At 43.2% G+C, this 22531-nt stretch overlaps 1 protein-coding gene across 8 annotated transcripts in view; it reads left to right on the forward strand.

The window, feature by feature from the left end:
- Positions 1-19215, forward strand: part of rnf220a (ring finger protein 220a) — a 144627-nt gene extending 125412 nt beyond the window's left edge. For 4 of the 8 annotated variants that reach the window (XM_007229304.4, XM_007229307.4, XM_007229303.4 and 1 more), the window contains 8 exons: positions 4700-4796; positions 4941-5027; positions 5430-5485; positions 5593-5683; positions 12695-12803; positions 13863-14015; positions 14397-14471; positions 17055-19215. In XM_007229304.4, coding sequence (XP_007229366.1) covers positions 4700-4796; positions 4941-5027; positions 5430-5485; positions 5593-5683; positions 12695-12803; positions 13863-14015; positions 14397-14471; positions 17055-17126 — 740 coding nt within the window. In that variant the 3' untranslated portion in view covers positions 17127-19215. The remainder of the gene's footprint in view (positions 1-4699; positions 4797-4940; positions 5028-5429; positions 5486-5592; positions 5684-12694; positions 12804-13862; positions 14016-14396; positions 14472-17054) is intronic. The other 4 variants (XM_007229306.4, XM_007229308.4, XM_007229309.4 and 1 more) reach the window with 1 other exon arrangement.
- Positions 19216-22531: the final 3316 nt, after the last annotated feature.

Below are 22531 nucleotides of genomic sequence, written 5' to 3' on the forward strand. Positions count from 1 at the left end.
AAGTACTTAATACTACTAATACTACTACTGGGTTTTCTTGGTGTGACTTAGTGTATCATAAATGCAGCATATCTGGTTGTGCAATTCAGGCTTCTATACAGCATTTCGATTTGCGCATTCGTTCACCTGCATTGCTTCAAGTTTTTGTCTTCTTTTTTTCCTCCCCTCCATCTGATTCCAATACTTTCAATTTATTTTATTTTGTTCTTTTTACTCATGTACTGTACTTTTTCCCGACTGATGCACACTAGTTTTATGCCCTGCGTAATCCGATTACTGCATAACATTCAGAGGATAAGAGTTTGCCATTAGTTCAACATGTCTACATGTGAACCTGGGTAATCAAGATAGTGGGGAAAACCCTCATTATATGGAGTTTACATGAGTCAGACCACTGATTGTTTTATTTATTTATGTAGTTTTTACGCTGTGCAAATTCTATTGGGTATAAATTGTAAAATCTGTCCTCCAGCATGGTTGGTTCTCACAGTTACAGCTGGCGAGGAGCCTCTCCCTCTCTCAGGTCTTTTGTAAACTTCAGTGCTCTTAACCAAGGCCAGACTGTTCGATCGCAGGCAGAAAATATGATCAACAAAGCCAAATGTGTGGAGGAGGGAGAACGGCTTAGTGCCTCCTCTAAGACCCGGCTACACAACCGGTGTGGCCGGATCAATTGAGCATGCGACCGGCCTTCGGTCTGCGCCGGAGATATTCGGCCTTTCATCTGCAGCCGAGAGGCGCCCTCCTGCAGCCCTGTGAAGTGACAGTGATAGAGAGCCACAGCCGAGCAGGGGTGGCTCACTGGCCTCCACAACACTTGAAAGTGCTTTCCTGCCCCCCCCAGGGCGCTCAGAAAGGTGGATTTTGTCTTGAAAGCCCTCGGCTGAAGTCCTCGAGTGGCCGACGGACCCTCGGTGTGGAATCCCTTCGGTCCCCGGGAGAGGACGGGGCGAGAAGGCAGATAGGGGGGGTATAGAAGAGCCTTCAATGGGATAAGACGTCTATCGGCTCTGAAGCACCGGGCCGGTCTTTCTTTCGCTCCGTCTCTGAGGGCTGAGACCAAATCTGAAGGGGAACTCTTTTAACTGAACAAAGATCATCAGAGAAGCAGGAGAGAAATCGAAGAGGATCAGTTTTTTTTGGCGCCAAAGCTCTGGCCCTCCTGTGTGCCAGGCTTAGGAGAGCTGTGGGCCTGATGAGCAGATAGGGATGGTGGCCACAGAAGACAGAGCGATAGATTGAGAGAGATGGAGGAAGAGAGAGAGAGAGAGGTAGATACAGAGGGGGTAGATGGTGATTTGCTGCTGAACACAAAGGACGCTGAAGCCTTTGTAAATTCTGTCTTTAAAGATGGTGTCTGTACCCTCCGCTCCGTTTGGAGTGGGACATGCTAAATGCCATCCTGATTGCGGGGAACTCTGACCTGTGCTACCTGCTGTGAAAAAGTGATAAGTGTCATGGCAACAAGGTGGGGTGCCCGAATATGTTTGGTGTCATTTATGGCTTGTATCGCCATTGCCCGTGTTGTCCTCCTGCACTGCCCTGCTGCTGTCACACATTCCTGCAGTGACATATGTAGATTAGCATGGCGTGGCAGGCGTGACATATGTAGATTAGCATGTAATGTGCACTTGAGGTGGGCTACAACACAGGAAGAGTGCACGTAATATCCATGTCAGGGTTGGTATATAAGCCTACAGGTGTATGGCTAGAGCTAGTATGTGTGTGGCTGGCTGGCACGGTGCTGGATGGTATGGTTTCAGAGATTGGCACTGTGCATTTTTGCAGATCATTCGATTGGTACCGTTCAGTAATTGTTTAGTAAACGCGTTTGAATAATGGTTATTTAAAAATGTAAGTAACACAAAAAAGTGCAGAGCATATGGTGCCCCAGTCTCTTTACCATGTGCAAAATTGGGATGAATCAAGATGAAAATGCATAGAGTGTGCACCAGACTTAACTTTAACATGCTGAAGCAAGTGAATAGCTGAACTTCACCATTCCTGTCATCAAGTGAGAAAATAGGAAGACATGAAGTTGTAAATTTAAAGCTGTACTGAAGAATTGCATTGTGTAGTCCTCAATAAAAGCTTGCTTCTTATCATTCTTAATGTTTTAGAGTTCTGTAGTTGCACCTTTCTCCCAGTAGTGGACTGGAACACGTCCTCTTTAGCGTGTGAGTGAATGAGCGAGCAGCTGTATTGATTGGGTGTGTGTTGACTGGGTTGGGGGGGTGGAGGAAGGCCCTGTCCCACTGGAGGGGGGTGGGCTGGTGGTTACGGGTGGAGAGCGGCCGTGCGGCAGCGTGCATAATGCGGCTGAAAGGCAGTTAGAGCGGCACTGACCTTTTCAGTACAGATTAGATTGCCTGCCAGGAACGCTTAACAGCAGAGGCTGCTGCAGCAGATCAGCTCCAACCCCCTTCCCACAAACACCTCTCAGGTACAGAGCTCTGCACTGCTCACACTGAGCTCTTCCAGTTACCCAGCGTTCTGTAGGCGGTTCAGTTTTTAATGCCTGATAATAATCTAAAATGTTCTATTGTTCTTCTGTTTTATTTTAAAGCTGGGTTCTGGGTTCTGGGTACTAGCTGCTGTAGTCAAGCAGCATTAGATCGATGCTCCAGCGCAGCCTTCCTCCCTGTAGCCGTGCATTAGTAACTACCCCGTAGGATCCATAGCGTGATCAATTGATTAGATTAACACTGATTTTTTTTTTCCTCTGTTTTTTGGGCTGTGTGGCCTGCCACATCTTTCCTAGGCCCGGGTGCCATTAGTGGTCAGGACAATCTATTTATTTGGCTTTTCCCCTCTTTTTCTTCCATTGCTTGTCCCCACATCTCCACAGTAAATTAACTAAAGCTTGAGTGTTGTTGGCAGGTTATCACTTCTTTGAGTGGTCAGCTCCCAGTCTAAGCTTTAGGCACAGACAGGAAAAAATACTTCAGATTTTCAGCACAGATGTGTTTTTGGCCTAAAATCGAAACACCAAATTATTTTCAGAAAATAAAACGCATTTTTCAAAACGCCCTAATAAATTGTACATTAAATCTAATTTATGCAATTGTGAGAAAAATTGAACAATTATTGAAAACCTGCAAAAAATGTGTTTAGTGCTAAATATTTTGATCTATTTTGTTCAGATTCAGTTTAAAACAATTTATTTTTTTGGTCCCTAGAAAATATCCTGTATTTTTTACCCTGTTCGTTTCAGTCAAACTAGCAAGCCTCTTCCAAGTGGATCTTTCTGAACGAGGAGAGCAGATTTATGCAGCTGAGGCATTGTTCACATATGCCAGCGCAGCCAGGGGGACCAAATAAAACTTAAAAGGTTCCTTTTATTTGATCACTAAAAACCATCGGTGCGTTGTTTTATAAAAAAAAAAAAAAAAAGAAAGGGAAAAAAAGCCAGGGGATGGGGTGAGTGTTTGCGACGCGTTTTATCCTCTTTCTGGCCTGTCGGGCTCCCTTTATGGAGGCAGGAGAACCAGGGAGAGCTTGTCCTTCTGGTCCTCCTGCTGCTGCTGAAGCCTTTTATTCTGCTGCCTGCCGTCCGACAGCATGTAGCAGCCGTCCAGTCCGGCATCAGTCAGCTGGATGAGAGGAGGCAGCCGTGCACTTTCTCATTCCTCCCCTCACTCACAGTGTGTCCACACACATACCGCCGCCAAACACCACTCAATCAGCGCTATTCCCACCCCTCCACACTCGGCGCGCCCCAAAAGCCGTCAGGCGGTGCTGCCGTCGCTCCTGCCCTAACCAGAGCTGAAGGCAGCAGTCAGTCGCAGGCTGGAGTTTGTCTGTGCGCTCATCACTGGGTTTATAGAGGTGCCAGTCAGCCACTATAGCTTGCTGCCTGACAGCCGCCTGACACTACTCCTTTTCAGCCTGCCGGTAATGCCTGCACCTGGGCCGGTGTGTGGGGCCGCAGTCGTGTCGGCTGTAATAAGATTGTCTGGGAATCTAATTGATGTTGCTTTCGGTGGCAAGGGGTGGAGTTAGTGCAGGTTAGATTCAGAGCGGGAAAGCTCTGGTGTTTTTACGTTTTTGTTTGTTACGTTGAGTATGTTTATTATGTCCAGTTAGTGTTTTCAGTTTGTTTCACACTACTTAACTTTACTACACCTACTACTATTCGTCTATGTGGGCGGAGTCTCCCTTAATTTCACACTGATTGCTTTGCACAATGTAAATTCGGCAAGTGGCTTTTCCAGTTGTTGTGTTGAGAGCTTTTCAGCCTCAGATTCCTTTTATTTCTGTACGTAAACTAGGGTTAATCCACAGTTACAGTTGATTCAGAATCACCAGCATAATCTGTTGTACTCATACTTCTGAATTAAATGCCCCCACACCAAGGTGGATTTTGGCACAACACTGGCTCATTCTCTTGTTCTGTTGTCTAATGTGACTGTCGCCTGCCTCAATCACACTTTAGCTTTGTGTAACTAGTCGAAAAGTCTTAATCATCCAAAAATAGTGATCTCTTCATTAAATATGAATAAGCAAGTGTTTATTCTCCTCTGCTCTGTCTTGGATTTTTCTTCAGTTTGGTGACAGCAGATGTTCATACCCAATAAAATGCTCTGACATCTTGATCTAATCTATTATATGTGAATCAGAGGCTGTAAAGAAAAAAATAATATCTTTGACATTGAAGTAAAACATCTTTCTTTCTCTCTCTTGTTCTGTGTTCACACAGGAACAGGCTTTGCCATGTGCACTACAAAGGAGAGCCACGACAGCGATGCTGACCTGGACGTGGATGGAGACGACACACTGGAGTATGGCAAAGCACAGTATCCTTTATTGATCTAAAACACAAATGGGGGACTTTGCTCGATGTGAGCTGCTGCTGCCGCTGCTGATGATTTTTTTATTCACTTATATTGTTTCTGATCTACATCTAAATCCTGTTAGTGTCCTTAACCGAGCGTCTGCAGGTATACTGAGGCGGATATTATTCCCTGTTCTGGAGAAGATCAAGGGGAGACCAAAGAACGCGAGGCACTACGTGGGGCTGTGCTGAAGTAAGTGATCTCTGTCTAATATGAGTGTAAATGTGTGAACTCTTCAGAATCAGAGGCTCTTAGTAGTCCAGTGGTGCACAGCACTGATGCTATGACCAGAAAATTACTGCTGCTTTTAACAGTTATCTGTTAGCTAATGTATCAGAGATGGGGATCCAGCGCTTTCCTCCAAGTACATTGGCTGTCTAGTGCCTTTGCATTGGTTGGCTGTTGGAATAGAGGGGTCTGACTTCACATTTATCTGAAGAGGCCTGCCCTCATCCTTACCTTCCTAGTGTAGGGGGTATTTCTTGTAATGGGGGGAGTTCATATTAATGAGAATTGGGTAATTGGCTTTGTCTAAAATAAATAAAAACTAAAACTCAGTTTGTGTTCTGTTGTGTTTGTTTCTTCTGGTAACAGTGGCGGTATGCCATCCAACAGGATAACGCCAGAATTCTCAAAGTGGGCCAGCGATGGTGAGTCTCGTTTTGTTTCAGGTGCAGGATTTTTTGTTAATTTACACACCTTAGCTGGATGTGTGAGTTGTGCTGTTACATGACATGGTTTGGGTTCATGTTCACAGAAATGCCGTCCACCAGCAATGGCGAGTGCAGCAAACAGGAGGCCTCGACATCCACCGTGCCCAGGACCTGCAAAAACAGCGAGATCGAGAAGTAAGTTTTTTCTTAAGTGCACACACACACACACACACACACACATACACACACACACACCAACCAACCAACCATACATGCGCACCGCTGCCCTCTGTAGGCCTAGCAGCAGCCGGCATATTGGGGTGAGATGAGTTTGTGTAGGTGCTGGTGGATCATAAATGATGCATTTAGTGTGCTCATCTCTCTGGAGCAAGACTTGATCACAGGGAGGGGCTCGGGGTATTGATCCCAGGCAGCTGAGCCTCGTCTGGGCCAGACTTCACACACAGCCTGCGAATGCTAATGCTCCAGCTCCGATCTCCACACGGTTATGCTGATCTCTAAGCGGAGTAGTTATCAGTCATAGTGAGGGCAGGGTCCTGATCATGTGATGCTGATGCAGAGGAGGAGATCCTCTCTACAAGTGAAAGAGTTTAACCTGTTTATACTAAGCACTGTTGTCGCTAATTTTTCTGTTACTACTGGCACTACTATATTGATGTCAGACAGCTAGATCAGGCTCTTTCCAATACAAAGCACTAGTTATGAGTTTATGGGCAGTATGAAAAGTGTATCCATGCCCTTTTTAAAATATGGTTTAAATTAATATGGAGGACACGTTTCACATTTATACATCATATTCCTTGTTATACATATCTAACTGATTTTGATTGTCTGGGAGGGTGTAGTCACAGTTTTTTGTAGTCCTGCTAAACCCCGTAAGCACTGCTCTGAGGAGAGTGAGAGAGGAGGAGACTGAAGTGAAGTGAGTATGGTTTAAGGTTTGAATTGGAACTCTGCTGATGAGCCTGACCCCTCCAGAGAGAGAGTGAGAGAGCTAGACAGGAGATATAGCTAGATAGGTGGTCCAGCAGGCTGCCCTATGCAGCGGATGAATTTGAATAACCTGCCTGGTGTGAAAAGGCCAGCTCCTCTAATTCCCTCATCTCCATGTCCTCATCCATATTCCTCGACAAGCATGCGGCCGCAAAACAATTTCCCCTCGCCAGTGGAGGAAGGGGGGTTGGGTGGGGTGGCAGCCCTTCTGCATGGGTAATTGGGGTCAGTGCACAGCTCCTAGTCGTGTGTGTGTGTGTGTGTGTGTGTGGTTGTAGTGATTGCCTTCTTGTACATGCCTACATTAGGAGCATCCCGTGGCCACTCCATTTCTCTTGCTGTCTTTGGGTCACTCGTGGGGCAGCAGCTAGCTTCCCCTAAGGCCCTGCTTTCTCCTCGTGCTTGAATGGCCAGCGGCAAATGACCAGTGTCAGGCGTTCCACCTTTTATCAGGCAGAGTTCTCCATCGCCAGGATTGCATTTCTCTTCTTGTGCCTGTTTTAGTTTTGCACTGACAGCATATCGGTCATTCTTCACCTTTTATGGAATGGTTCCAGTTCAGCTGAACTAAACTGGACTGAAGGGCTGCATGGTATATCGTAATGCTTTCATATTCGCCTGGCAACAATTTTATTTTTGCTTTGCCGCCAGCCAATAAACTCACATAAATAAAAGTAACAAACATTATGTAAATTCTGAACTTCATGCTACGGAGTTTATCTTTAACACAGTCTGTTTCCACTGATGTGCATACTGAAATACTCCGGTTAAGAGTTTACATGCACTGAGAAATCTGATTACTTAACTAAAATCCTCCTTTCTTTACCAGATTTATAAGATTTTTAGACTTTACCCCAAATAAATCAGGGTGTTTTACATGACTACTTAAAGAATCAGAAATCAGATTGTAATATGTTTATTAATGGATATTTAAAACTGTATACAACATGCACATAATGTAAATATATATCTGTACACCCCTCGCATTTAGATAAATCATACTATTCATTAATTTCTTTAAAATTAAACCCTCCTCTGCTAATTCTGATTGCATCATTTATAGAAGGAGTCCAGTCTTATAAAGGTTTGAATTAAATTCTGAAGCTTTCCCTTTCCTCCCACACGTTTCTCTCCTTTTTTTTTTCTTTCTTTTTTCTCCTTTTTTTGTCCTTTGGTTCATTTCCCCCTCTCTCTCCACGTGCTGCTCTTCTCCTCCTCCTCCTCCTGGGAGAGCTGTCCAGTCCAGCTGAATCAATCTGCTGTGCGTGGCTGCCTATCCCTGAGCCTCATATTAAATATCAGAGAAGTGGCGAATAGGCAGAGCAGATCCAGCACAATTGATTTCTCCCATCAGCACACAGGGAGAGCCAGCGACCCGCCCACCTCTAAGGTATCTGTGTGCTTGTGTGGGTATCAAAAGGGACAGCCTGAACTGCTGCACGTCCACCGTGTGACAGTAGCCGAGTGCTTGTTTAAGTGCTTGTGCCATGTGGACGGCGAGGGGGGAGTGTGGGGGGGTGTTCAGAGAAAAAGCTGTTAAAGTTGTGCGTTTGGAGGGAAATTGCATTTATGCATGTTCAGTGTGTCAGGCGGAGTGTTTGGAAATGAATGCGTTAGTCAGCAGCATTGAGGTGTGTGTGTGTGTGTGTGTGAGATGGCCTCAGTGTGTGTGGGTGTGCGAGTGGGAGGATGAAGATGGACAGAACAGTGTTCCTAAGTGGTGCAGCAGAACCGTGACAGCTTAGATTGATTCATTGCATTCCCCACTGAGACTCTTTCTCACACACACACACACACACACACACACACACACACAGGGCTCCCCAGCAGGCAGCCGTTTAGGCTAGGCTGAGTGTGTGCACGTGTTTAGGGGGCATTAAGTGTTTTAGCCTGCCGGGGTATGAATCACCACAGCCGTTTGATTTCTGAGCGCGGGAGCAAGCGATGAGCGTGCCCCCCTCTATTAGCTTAGCGCTTAGCTCCAGATGTGACACACACTCGCACGCACACTCGTTTATTTAATATCTCCAGCAATATTTATGTGAGGCTGCTGCTCTTCTCCATCCATCTATCCATCTCCCCCTGACAGCGAGGCCCTCTCCCCCGCACGCCGCTGCTTCTCTCTCCGCCGTCTGATTCGATCTGCTAGTGCACGGGATGTTACGCCATATCGCGTTATGGAAGGGCGGCAGACATAAAGCTCTGTGATGATATCATTAATCAAGCACTGAGGGGTTGTGGAGGGTGGAGAGGGTGGAGGGGGGTAGTTTACTATTCCTACTTCAAAACACAGCTGTGAGTGGGGGACAGCGTCTGGCCTGTAGATTTTACTGTCCTTAACAAACACGGCTGTTCTGATGTGGAACTAATTGCATCAGGTCTGATATTGTAGTGATTGTGTTCATTAACTCTGAACACTGCACTGAATAATTGTACCTGTGACCACAGTGGCCCCTCCCCTTTTTGTTCTAGTTCCTCTGACCTCTGACCTATCAGTGTCTTTGGCTGAAGTAAAAATATGGCCCTTTTCATTTTCAGTACTTAAACTGCATGTTGGCATAATTAATTCAACACCGTTGTTAAATTAATAAACTGTTTAACTTGAATTGTTTAGGAGACTTAAGAAATTGGGCTTGACTTATTTCACCTGTTGTAATTTGGTCAATATGAGTCAATGTTTTTGATGAAATGGTAAAATATTTCACTTTCAGCATCAGATGTGCATCATGTTCTGTTTTAAATATAAAATAGGGGTCTATGAGATTTAAATTCTGTTTTTTTTTAGCTATATTAACATTGTGCACAGCGTTTCGACTTTTTATAATTTGGGTTGTAGGTCATTGAGCTACTCTTCTGAGAAAACCAAAATAAAAAAAAAATCCATGTATTGTACAGTAAGTTGGTGATGTAATAATCCTGACAGGCTTATTCATTAGTCATGGTTATTTCTCAGTCGTCACTTCTGTGGGATGAAAAGTATATTTTGCCTAAATCTTTCCCAGTATTAGCCATCTCTCAGACTTTTATAAAAAGTACATATTGGAAATGTTTGGCTCAATGGTGTTTTTTTTAGTAGCTGATTTGAGTTCTGAGTGAGGTCATTATTCACAGCGTTTGCTCGTGATGCTCTTTCACTCGAACTAATCCTAATGTTATTGCAACCACCAAACCCCCAGTTTGGCGGTGGTTGTGTTATTGGGCTGTGCTTTATTTTAGGCAGTATGCATTGGTTTAACATAAGGGGGCATAATTCCTCTTCTGTAAATTGGTGCTTCTTTTACAGAACAGTTCTCCAGTTCCTAAGAGCTCACTTCAGGCCCAGAATGCAAACATATGGGTATAGCCAGACGACGATTTTATTTCCAATTTCCTGAAGCAGAGGGCCCTAATCTGAGCGCACTCTAAAGACGCCAGGCGAGGAGCTGAGTGATTCCACTCCGGCGGCTAACGCACAACAACCCTCTCGCCTGTACTGTTTACAAAACGGCCGCTTTTCAATCTGCAATGAAAATGAGATTTGTCTACTTTAGTTACAGTGATTCATTGAGGTGTGTGTGTGTGTGTGTCTCTCGTGGAGAGGGATCCTGGGAGTTTGTTGTGATGAATTCTGTGTAGTCTCTGAGGTAGAGATAGATACTGATGTCGAGGTCAGGGGTCATCTCTGACTCTACTTCCTCACTTTCTCACGACACATGATAAATTAGGCATCCTGTGTCGGTCATGTGATCACTGCCAAACTGTTTATAATTCAATCTCCCTTCAGTAACTGGTCACACCACACCTCCCACACACCTGTCTATTACTGCAGTGTTCTACTAGTTTGTCGCTAATTTTAACTGTAGTATTAGAGAAATATAACAAATATTACAATCTTGTGATATTTTTTTGTTGCTGTGGGCATCATAATCAGGAATAATCCCAAGATATATAATAATATGGTATCTTGGGATCCCCTTTGATGGCCACCCATATTGTATTTGAAGTATTGTGTAATGTAATTGTTGTTAAATGTAATTAAATTGGCCAAAATTATGTGGCAATTGCGTGTACCAACATTGCCGTAATTCTGCTGAAGTGATGTATTGTGCTGCAGTTATGTAGTTATAAGCTGTGGTTTTGACTATGACGTTACTCGCGTTCCTGCAGCCTCACTTTCTGGCTCAGGTTGAGTCACACTCAACAAAGACGACGACATGGCATTTACCAGGGTGTGGAATAAGTGGCAGTGCTGAATTAAGTGTGCTGTCTGTTAAACGTCTGCTCAATGTCTCTGTCCAAACTCTCTCTCTCACTGCTTTCTCGTCAGCAGGTTGATTGGTTTCGGCCTCTGTGAGTGAGCTCATCCTGCCCTCTCGCTCTCGTGTGTAAGAGTGTGTGTTTGTGTGAGTGTGTCTGAGTGTGTGAGGACCTATAGTAGTAAAGCAAAGCCCAACGCTCTGTCTACCCTCTGCACATAAAGACAGATTAAAACCCCCTTTTATTACCAGGGGAATTAAATAACTTTTAGAATGTGGTTTTCTATAAATCACCACTCGCTGAATATTCATGGCGGGGTGTGTGTATGAGTGGGGTTGCTCTTTATTGGGGGAAAAGTTCCACTCGGCACGGGCCGATGGCTGAGTGCAGCACGGCGATTTACGAAGCCGTTAAAGAAAAACAGCAGGCATGGAGCACGGCGGGCACACACTCCTCCGTCTGCTTTATAAGCAAGCACGCTAATCAAGGCTAAATGCTTTTTTACAAGCTGCCCACTAATAAGAGGAGATTTTAAAGCTTTATGGTCCCTGTGCTGATTGTGGGCTGGCTGATAGCTGACCGGCAGTCTGTCCTGCCTGATGGCTGGCTGGCCGGCTCTCCTTGGCCAAGGTCTTCACCCAGCCCTAGTGACTTTTGGAGAGTGAGATATGAAGGACATTTAGGTGCTTTCACAAATTCCTCGTTTGGTTCGAATGATGAGACTTTTTTCATTTTGTACCAAAATTTTGTCTGTCTAGAACTGAATGATCCCGTTCTTTTACACTTTTCTAGATGGTGCATACTGTCATTAAACTTTTTTCAAACAATAGAAGAGGAAAAAAGAACTTACGTTGTGCTGAAAAATCTCCCCTTCTCATACACATGCATCACACAGCAGTAGAGACCAAAATCATACCATTTTTTTTATTTAATCTACTATGAACACTGTAGATAAACCCTTATACATAAACAGTAAAATTTAAAAGGAATTTAAGGGGTATCTTATACCATACTGATAATCAGACACTTTGTTAGTGAGTAGTCAGGACTTTTTGGGTCCTTTTTGGGTTCTAGATGGCAAGCATCCAGCCGAGCATTCTGCTTAAATGAGTTTCTCAGTCAGTGTAATAGTTGTAGTTGTACAGCCAAACATTTTTTTTTGGTCACACCTGTTGTCTTGCCTGAAGTCCAGTCCAAAGAAGTGGCAGCTCTTGAGGAAGCCTGTGATTCTTCACCTGCATGGGCATTGTTCTTCTCTCCGTTTGGCATTATAGGAGAGCAGCAGTCCATAAACAGCTCTCGCCGCCTCTTAATGACCCTCCTTTCCTGATTTACATCCCATGGCTTGCTCAGAGGCCCTTGTGTGTGTGCGGTGGATGAGTCCTGATTGTGGGGGGACACGGGCCTGTAATAAATGGTGCTATCGGAAAAGCCGGCAGATCGGGCAGGCACTAATCGGGGGGAGCGTGCCTGGGAGAACGCCGGCGCACCACTCAATCGATACTTTAGATCAGCTCTCCATCTGGCTGGAAAATGAGCGGATCACCATAAACATCTCGCCAAGGGCCGTGCTGCACAATCAATGGCGGCCATATTGATTTAGTTATTGCGAGTTCATATGCTACGGACAGTGTTAAATGTACATTCACCAGCCCACGGGCATTCATCAGTGGATATTTAGTGAGGGCCCAGGGTGGAGCGGGTGGTGGTGGGGGGTGATTTACTCTCAGTGCGGCAGTGTTGAAGTCTAAGTTCTGTGGAATAAAGACATGATGCTTGATGCAGTATTTTAAATTAAGCTTAGCTTCAGGTTTGTCAGCTAATAGTTAGTAAATAATAAATTGAGAGTAAATCACTGGAAATGTTGTTACAGTGGTGCTCTAAGGTAAGGTATGTGCCCAGTCTGTTTGTAAATAATGCCCTAACTGACCGTGAGCTTTTCTCGTCTCCTTGCAGAATCACAGAGGACTCCACAGGGACCACACTGGAGGCGCTGAAGGCACGCATCAGAGAACTAGAGAAGCAGATTCTCAGAGGAGACAGATACAAGTGTCTTATCTGTATGGTAAGAAGACTTTGCATGGTCATGTGACATATTTGTGCATCCACTTGATCGGTCTGCTTTGCATGCCATCTCCATCAGTGGTGAGCCACATCCTGCAGCCAGTAGGAAGTTTTTTGGTACGTTTTTGGCCTTCACTACAGTGAGAATTAACGTACATCACGATCCTTTAGGCCACAATGAGTGCATTTACACGCACTTAATCCATTCATAAATAATAAAAGTTCTCAGTGCATGTAAACTCTTAAACAGAGTATTCTGGGCTGTCTCAGTCTGTGCATGAGTGAAAACAGACTGTGGTAGTGGAAATAAGTTGGCAGTGTTTAACACAGCACCTGCGAGATGCCGTCAAAACACAGGAGTTAAATAGTCTTCATCTTCTTTTAGCTGATCTACGATTATATTCCATCATGAGTTTGGTTTTATCAATATCTGATTACCAACGTCCATGTAAATGCTGATCTGATCAATGTACACATTGATCATATTCCTGGCAAAATTTTTATTACTATCCTTTAGTTATTGTGTTATCTACTGCTGAAGTCAGAGGGCAGTAGTTTTCTGCTGCTGCAAACTTTTGATTTTTTGTTTTTTTTGATTGAGTTGTGTAAACCAGTTCATACTGTCTAGTGGTGTCGGGCAGATTGCATCCATGGGGCTGCATTTGTGGTTTTCTACAGTGGAGGTCTACTGCCACCTGCTGCTCACATCAGCAGACCTTCCTGTTCACTCCACTTATCATTTATCTGATTGCTAACCAGGCCTGATTTGGCAGAAATGATATTTATGATTAAATCATTAGTTCAGTCATCTCCTTCAGATTAAATCATCGTATTTTACACCATTGATCTACAAATAAAAATAAATGTTCAATATTAATAACGTGCCTGAAGGTCCATTTCAAAATGTTTCTGTAAAGCTCATATTCCCTGCCATCCCCTCGTACGTCGTGCTGCCCACTTCAACATCCCTTCATTGGCTTTGGGTGGGTGGGTGTGTGTGTGGGGTGGGTTGTAGGGGGCGCATTCTCGTTCTCAGTGGCGCTCTTGCGTGTCCCTGCAGCGGAAGCGATTCCCAACAGGGCCCGACGGCAAGGGCGGGGGGCCGACGAGGCACGGTGGCGCAGAGGCCCCGCCCCTGGGCTCTGGCTGCTGTTTTTACAGAGGCTTCATCCCAGGCAGCAGCGCGATTAAGAGGCTACTGCCACTCCGGAGGGTAAGCCTCTCTGTGCCCCCCACCCACCGACTGACCTCAACCCGCCTTGCCCCCCCACTCTCAGCACTGGACCACCACACATACTCGCTTTTTCTCTCACACACACCCACCGAGCCACACACACTCTCACAAACCCACCCACTCGCCTGCAGTGCCCCTTCACTGCCTGCCCGTCCCCCGTCCCCTGTGCTGTGCTGCCGCTGCTGCTGCCTGCTAGTCATGTCTTGCTGTTTGGTGTGTGGTAAAGCATTAAAGCACAAGCTGTGTGTTGGTGGTGTATCAGTGTGGTGTTTTGCTGTTAAAGCAAGTTTAATGATATTAACCCCTGACCATTTCTCTCTCTCTTTTTTTTTTCCTTTTCTTTCACTTCTTCCCCTTCAGGACTCGTACACAGCGCCTCTCACCTCCATCCAGTGCTGGCACGTCCACTGTGAAGAATGCTGGCTTAGGACTTTGGTGAGAACCCTTTACTTTCTTTACAAATAAAAAGAAACAGTTTTTGTAAGGAACTGAAACAGAACAAACATTTATATAATATTAGTGAACAAAAACATTTTGTAAAACAAACATTTTTAACATCCTAGCAGACAAATCATTTATATTCACTCTATATCTACTAATTTGGCAGAAAACCAACAAAGCACAATATTGTTCAGTATAATGTATTTAAACTTTTTAAATGTTTTTTTTTATCCATTTTTGGTTGGAATATGTTGCTGAATATTTGGTTTATCCATTCTCCTTTATATAGCTCTGATCAGCAAGCAGAGTGACAACACACATGCATCACCAAGCATTTCCCAGTATACCTTTAGTCAGAAGACCTGCCGTTTACAATCCCCATACAACCAGTGTACACACACACACACACACACACACACACACAGTCGTACGTCCTCCTACGCACTAAGCTCCTTTCAGCCGCTGCTCTTGGGGGAGCTGAGCCTATTCTGCTGCTACATGAGGAAGCAATAAATAAACGTTTCACAGCCTCAGCCCTTTTTCAATATGTGTTAGATTAAATCAGCCTTTTTCCTGTCCTCTCTTCACGAGGCCCTCTGTGTACTACGCTGATGAAGGGGGAAGGAGGGAGGGAGGGAGGGGAGCGTTTGTGTGCCATAGAGGCTTGTTACTAATGTGGGCATTAAAACTGTAGCCTGAAGACAGCAATAAAAGCGGTGCGGCAGGGCTCCTCGTGTCTTGATCAAAGTAAATGCGTGTAATTTGGTTAGAGCCGGTGTTGCCGCACAGAGCTGTGGGAGGAGCCTGTAGTAATTGCGTAGGTAATGCTTACCAACCAGAACAAAGGAACGGCTCGCATGTTGATAAGATGCATGTTTGGGTTGTTTATGTAGCTGGCGTTGCTCTTGCATGCCACAAGATTTAATGAGTTGATCTTATGTAAATGAATTAAACGTGAAGTGTTGCCTTATACTGGTGTGACATTCTTAAGCCACTTACGTAGTTGAGGCGATTGAATGCTGGCCAACATGCTCATGGCAAGGCAGAGTGAATTATGGGTTTTCAATTAGACCATTTAACATATGATGATCCACAGTGTCAGGTCTGTGCCAGGAATACACAGCAGAAGGCATTACCACCCAAAGTTGACAGTGCAGTGGCAATTCGGCCCTAGCTTTAGCGTGTATTATTGTTATTAGCTTGTTCACTGTTTTCACTCACAGACTGCAGCACTGGTGAGCATGTCATGCTGTGTGTAGAATTTAAAGTGTGCTGCTCTCTAACTGTAGTGAGAGTAAACGTTCATGTGTTGGCCTCCGCAGCTCCCAGACGCCCGTGTTTGCTCACAGCTGTGTTCTCTTGTCTGGATCGAGAGAACCAAGCACTTGTCTGCCCTCTCCACGGTTAAAACCCCTCACAGTCCAGGTCGGGTGCTGTGTGGCGGAGGTGTGTGAAGGCTCTGTGTGAAGATTATGGGCAGTGGTACAGAAATTCCTCATGGTTATGTCACTGTCTGCACATCCATCCCTTTTCTCAGTGCCGTCTATTTCTGGTAATCACACACTTAACGAGAGGGATTTTTCTCTCTGTTTGACAGAGAGAATATAGCACTGTACTGATACAGCGTTCCACTACAGAGCTTCACTCGGAACACTTGCGTTACTTTGGGTGTGTAACACTGCTGAGCTGGCTGTGGTGAGTTTCTGCTCCTGCACAGGATTTCTGGACCATGCTGAGCTCTCTTCATGTGTGGGACGGTAGATCACAGTGCTCCTCCTGCTGAGCTCTCTTTATTGCAGGGCGTTTATGGGTACTAGAGTAGAGGGTGTGGCTCTTGAAAACAGGGTGGTCTGACGTGTAACACTGACTCCGGCATTTAGCTTACATTTTTATTCTTTCCATATACAATAAAGAACTCAAGAGGAAACAATGTATTTTTTTTTCAGCAAAATGTCCCTCTTGATGTTCACTTCATTACTCAATAGAATATTACAACATGTTTCTCCCCTAATTTAGGGATCAAGAAAACAAATATGCCTACTTTCAATGATTGCTGAGATGAAGCAATGCTTTACAACCTGTTTAACTTTGTTTTACTGAGTCCCCCAAGACTAAGCTCACGCATACTGCACATCTGTGCAGATGTCCAACACAACGACTAAAACACACACACACACGCTAGTGATTTCTCATTTGCTGATATCCAATTGGAGCTTGTAAATCTGCACCACCTTTTTTTTGGTGTGAAATGGCCTTAACTCTTAATTCATTTGAACTAACTGAGCGATTAAATCTAATCTCGGGATGAACAGAATATTTGGCAACCATAAAAAAAAACACTGTCTGCTGGAATGGTAAAAAAGTAGGTGTGTATTAAATATGATAAAATGAAAAAGTAAGTTTCATTGTATTTTATTTAAAAATAAATACAAGAAAAAATAGTTTGCACTGAAAACAATATTCTGCTGTTCTATGTTTTTTTTTTTTTTCATTTTGAAAAATTTTGACTTTTTTCTGTCATTCTTTGTTTATATATTTGTCAAGCTAACCACCAACTAATTTCTTTTTCTTTCACAGGGAAACAAGAAGCTCTGCCCACAGTGCAACACCATCACTTCACCAGGGGACCTCCGACGTGTTTACTTGTGAACTGGCACCGTCTCGTCTCCTGTGTTTTCTCCATTTCCTTTTTCCGCAACTCTGTTCTTTTTTGCTCTGGTGGACTTCAGTTTTGTCCCTCTCGCGTCCCTCACCTCCCTGTTGCGTTCCCCGGACTGAGAGGAGCAGGTCGGTGTCGTGCTGATAGAGACAGTAAACGTTTGATGGCACTGGACTGCGTGGGATCTGCGTACGGACTAGGCATTCCCTAATGGAGAAAAAAACAAAAAAAAAACACTCAACTCAAAAGCTCCTCTCTCTCCTCGGCTGACCTGCGCCTCCTAGTGGCAGTATGTGTGCGGTGCAGGTCCTAGCCCTGTTTCTTCTGAAGGAACACCACCAACACCTCCTCCTCTTGATGATGCACCATGATGATAATGGAAGAGCGCTTCACCTGTTCCCCTCCTCCTGCTGTGTGTGTGTGTGTGTGTGTGTGTATGTACGTGTGTGTATGTATGTTTTTGGGACCTCCCTCAGCAAGGCCACTGATCTGGTCTCTGGCTGGAACTCTACCCAGGCAGGGGCCGACTAAAAACAAAAGATAATGAAAATAATAAGAAGAATAATGAATAAACAAGTAATAGTTAATTCAACTCTCCAGCTTCTCTTCCATCCAAATAACCTGAACAGGTGTCTGCTGGACCCCCCCCTCCACTCCCCTAGGGATACGTCTTTGTGTTTCCTCCCCCCCTACACACTTCTTTTTGTGGTGTTTTAGTGAAGTCAACCAAATTCAATGAACCAGTGCAAGCACATGTATTATAGTCTATGTATGTTTACGGTGTTGTGAGTAAATTACATAGAAAACACACTTGTATACACACACACACACACACACATGTTCGAAAAAAAAAAAAAAAATTCAATTGTGACACAGCGAAACACAACGCAGACATACACACAGAAGTATATATTGATAAAGTCCAGTTTTAGTTTGGGTGGGGTGGGAGAGGGGAGGGGCTTATGTTTCAATCTTGGTGAAGAAGAAAACCCTCTGTATTTTTAAACAGATGTTGTCGTCTTGAGGTTGAAGTTGTATTTCATTGTACAGGAAGAAATTTAAGTAATATTAATAAGAACTACTCAAACTAGGCTTTAAAGATTTAGGCTGTACATTTTTTTTTCACTCAGATATAAACAGTACAGTATAAACTGTATAGACCAACCTGAAGCGAGGGCGAGTATCTGTATCTGATTTTCTTTGCTTTATTTTGTGTGACATGGAGAGATTTTGCTTTACCCTTAATGACCCTGATGATCCTTCCAAAAATGAAGAGAAAAAAAAACGGGCGAAACTAAAAACTATACAGGATAAAAATGGTTCATCCATCTTCATTTTTGATGTTTATTTGCTCGGTACACTCAGACACATTTCGTTCCTTTCATCTCAGAGATGGGTTTATTTTATTCTTTTTTTTGTTTTGTTTTGTCATAAGAGGATGGGTCAGTTGGGGCTGGATCAGCTGACCGATGCCCTGGTCCCTGAGCTCTCTCCAGGAGTGAAATAGTGTGCTTTTGTATTTGTACAACTATGTATTCTGTGATTTTTCTGTATTGATGTAATGAAAAAAAGACAAATTCAGGAAAAGAAAGGTCATTGCTGATCCGAATACAACAATAAACAGTCAAACGTTGCTTTGGGTAGAAGCTTTTTCTTTTAAGTTTTTGCTTTGTTAGTTTTTTTTTTTTTTTTTTTTTATTGCACCACTATATAAGAGATCATCACCTGTGTGCCCCCCCACACTTCACAGCTGTTCATTTCTGTAAATAAACACATCTGTACAAATGAGCATTTAAAAAAAAATGTAATCCTGACGAGACAAGAAATCTTCCCATAAAGCAGAAGTCTGATCTTGAAACCCACGGTGGACCCCTGATCAGACAGGGTAATGTTGCCCCGCCCCTCCCTCTCTTTCTCTCTTTTGCTGGAATTTAGGTCCTGCCCCCAGAGATGGAAAAACTGCACAAACTGATTGTGTGAGCTGATTTGTGTCCTTGTATGATTCTTGTAAATGGTACTTGTCTTACCCGTTTGTAAACTACATTTGACAGTAATTAAATGATTGAACATCTGAATCCACTATCCTGTACTGGCCTCATTCCCAGATCCACCATCGCAGCGATCTATACAGTTATCTGATTATTCAAGCAGTATCGTAAACATCACACTCTTAGATCAGAGTAAGGTAGAAAAATCAGATTAAGACATCTAATAGAGCTGCAGATCAGTAATCAGATTTCTCAATGCATGTAAACTCTTAACTGGAGTGTTCTGTGGTAGTGGAAATAAGTGAGCACCTGTGAGATGCCGTCCAAACACTTTCGGAGCGACACTGAAACTAAAGGAGTTAAATAGGCTTCTTATATAGGCTTTTTATATCTTCTAGCTATCATATTCGTCATATTCTGACATAAACATCCTACATTAGGTTCTCTCCACATCTTATTCTAAGAGTTTATTGGCTGGTTGCAGAGCAGAAATCGGATTATTGTTTGACTCCTGTAAACTGAGATTTGTCCTGTTTTCTGATTATCCAAATTCATGTAAATGTGTGTTGATGGGATAACTGAAAACTCTGATGTTCTGCAGCAGTATGCAGTAGTGTATGCAAACACATTCAATGCTATTATTGTCCATTCCTTAAGCTGAATTTAGCTTTGATTAGCTATTATTTTAGTTTATTTTTCCATTCTGCCTTAAATGCTGCAGCCCCTGCAGTCTGTTGCACCATTTAAGGTGGAACGGGAAAGTTAGCTAGCTAGCCCCCGAGACAAACTACTACTAAGACTACACATGAGATTATGGTGATATATTGTGCTAATCGTCACTTTTAGCCAGGAAAATACTTACAATTGTGGGTTTCTTTGGTTCGCTTTTGCAGTCATCTTACCAGTGATTCTCATACCCCATACTTCTTCAGGCTAACAGGAATCGGGACACCCCTACCCCTTGGTGTGCACGCGCAAAACAGAGGAATAAGGGGTAGAGCCTAAATCTACCACTTAGTCCTAATTGTTCCTCTTTATCAATTCAAAATGTGGAACTCATTATACAGATGTATTACACACAGAGTGATCTATTCTAAGCGTTTATTTTCTTTATTGTTGATTATGAAATGAAAACCCAAAATCAGTGTCTCAAAAAATTAGAACATTAGAAAAGACCAATTGGTACTTCTAACAGTGTGGGCAGTGTGCCAAGTCCTGCTGGAAAATGAAATCTGAATCTCCAAAGAGAGAGAAGCATAAAGTGCTGTAAGATTTTCCAGGAATACACTACACGAAACAACACTAGCAGATGACTCTCCAGTCCATCACTGGCCATCAGTAAATTTTGCATTTCATTTAGAAATCAAGGGAACACACCAAGCTGCTTGAGGTCTATTGTGAAGTTTCTACAATCAGTGATGGTTTGGAGAGACATGTCATCTGCTGGTGTTGATCCACTGTGTTCTGCTATCAAGTCTAAAGTCAGTTTAGTGTTTTCCCACAAAATCTTACAGCACTTGCTTTCCTCTGTCATAATAATCAACAAAAAAATAAACATTTTAAAGGATATCACTCTGTGTGTAATACATCTATATAATATATGAGTTTCACATTTTGAAGTGAAATAAAAAACTTTTTAATGATATTAAATTGTTTTGAGATGCACTGGTATATACTTAAACCAATGGGGGTTCAGCTTGATGTGGCACCTCAAAGCCACCTTACGCTTCTTCCCAAACTACTTCTGAGTTCTTCTCCCTGTACTCACAAAATAAAGCATATTAGCCTGTCTTTACATGACTTGTTATGAAGCAATTGGAGGAAATTCAGTCCCAGTAGGGGGGAATGGGGGAATTCCTTCAAATCATGGCATCTGTATCTTTCCCTGATAAACAGGAAACTGATTAGTGGAGTAACATTTATGTTAATGACATTTGAGCTGAAGTCTTATCGAAGCCCACTCCCAATGAGTACATCCAAAAACCTCCTGAAGGTTCCTGCCTTTTCCTACCGATCCTCCTCTGTGACCCAGAAACTGATTTTGTGACACCATCTTCACATCTGTCTGAATTCCTGAGGAAATAAAAGAAAAATGTAACCATTATACTGAAGTGTCTTTCAGCACAGGAGACGACACAGTATCCTACATCACTGATCCAATAATCAGAAATTTAATCTTCCGCAAATTAACACAATTAATAGGAAACAAAAGGCAGTTTATCAACTGTATCTGGCTGGACAGTATTAGGAGTATTCTGAAAGTGAATGCTACAATTGGTTCGGTTCATCAATAGTCAGCTTTATATTTAACAATTAGCTCAAATCAGTCTCATTTTTTCAATTACTGCTCCTTTTTTCCATTTTCCTGCTTCTCTCTTTTTTAACTCCAGGGCTGTTTCAGTGCATTTAGGGGGCCCAAGAAAATGGCCCAAGGCCCAAATTTATCCAATATTAATTATCACTTACTGTCCTGATTTTTTTTATTCCTCTTTTTTTCCTTTCTCACTATAACTCTGCTTCATGATTGCTGAGGTTTTATATTTTGGCGGCTACAGGAATCACAAACCAGGCTGGATGGCTACTATCAGCAACTATTGGGAGGGGCCCCCATTAGGGTAACTTTTAAGGGTAACTGCATCGACCATCACAGAATTTAAAGGGGCGCTCACGCAGTTTGTCATTGCATTAAATTCATATCCAGTCATTGCTTGGAGGCCCCAGGCCAACTCAGGGCTCTAGATAATTAATTGGGTGTTATTGGGTGTTGAAAAAGTAATCTGACTACTGATTACCCCTTTAAAAAGTAACTTAGTTCATTTATGGATTACTTGATTTTATAAGTAACTAAGTTACTGCCGCCTCAACATGCCAGTTTTGCCAAAACTCACTTTACTGGAAGCTTTGCTCCACCTTTGGGACTTGATTCAGAATGGTGTCTGTAGGCCGGACGTTACTCCCCGAGACGCAAGAAGAAAGTAAAATATATACTGTAGTGAATCTACAGTTATGTTTTGTGTTTACAGACTGTTAAAAAGTGCTCTGTTGTGTTTAGGGTATAAGATAATTGTGTGTGATTGGTGGAAAGCGAGGGGGAGCGGGCAAGAGAGCGTGGGCCTCTATGTGTATGAGTGTATTCAAACTGATTGCTAGTTTTAGCCTGTTAGCTTGTTAGCTCGCTAACCTGTTGTTTTTTTTTTGCGTGGTTGCAGCCGACAGTTCCAGCAATAAAGCAATGATGGTAAACGTCTTTCAATGCACCAATATCTTTTTACTAAGGAAAATTACCAAAAAGTAACGGACAGTTTTTTGGATAAGTAATTTGAATCTGATTACTGGATTAAGAATAGTAATGCTTAGTTAAATTAATTGTTATTGAAAACAAAAATCTTGAAATTTAGACCTCAAAT

This window comes from Astyanax mexicanus, chromosome 8, assembly GCF_023375975.1.
Source record: "Astyanax mexicanus isolate ESR-SI-001 chromosome 8, AstMex3_surface, whole genome shotgun sequence".
Taxonomy (NCBI): domain Eukaryota; kingdom Metazoa; phylum Chordata; class Actinopteri; order Characiformes; family Acestrorhamphidae; genus Astyanax; species Astyanax mexicanus.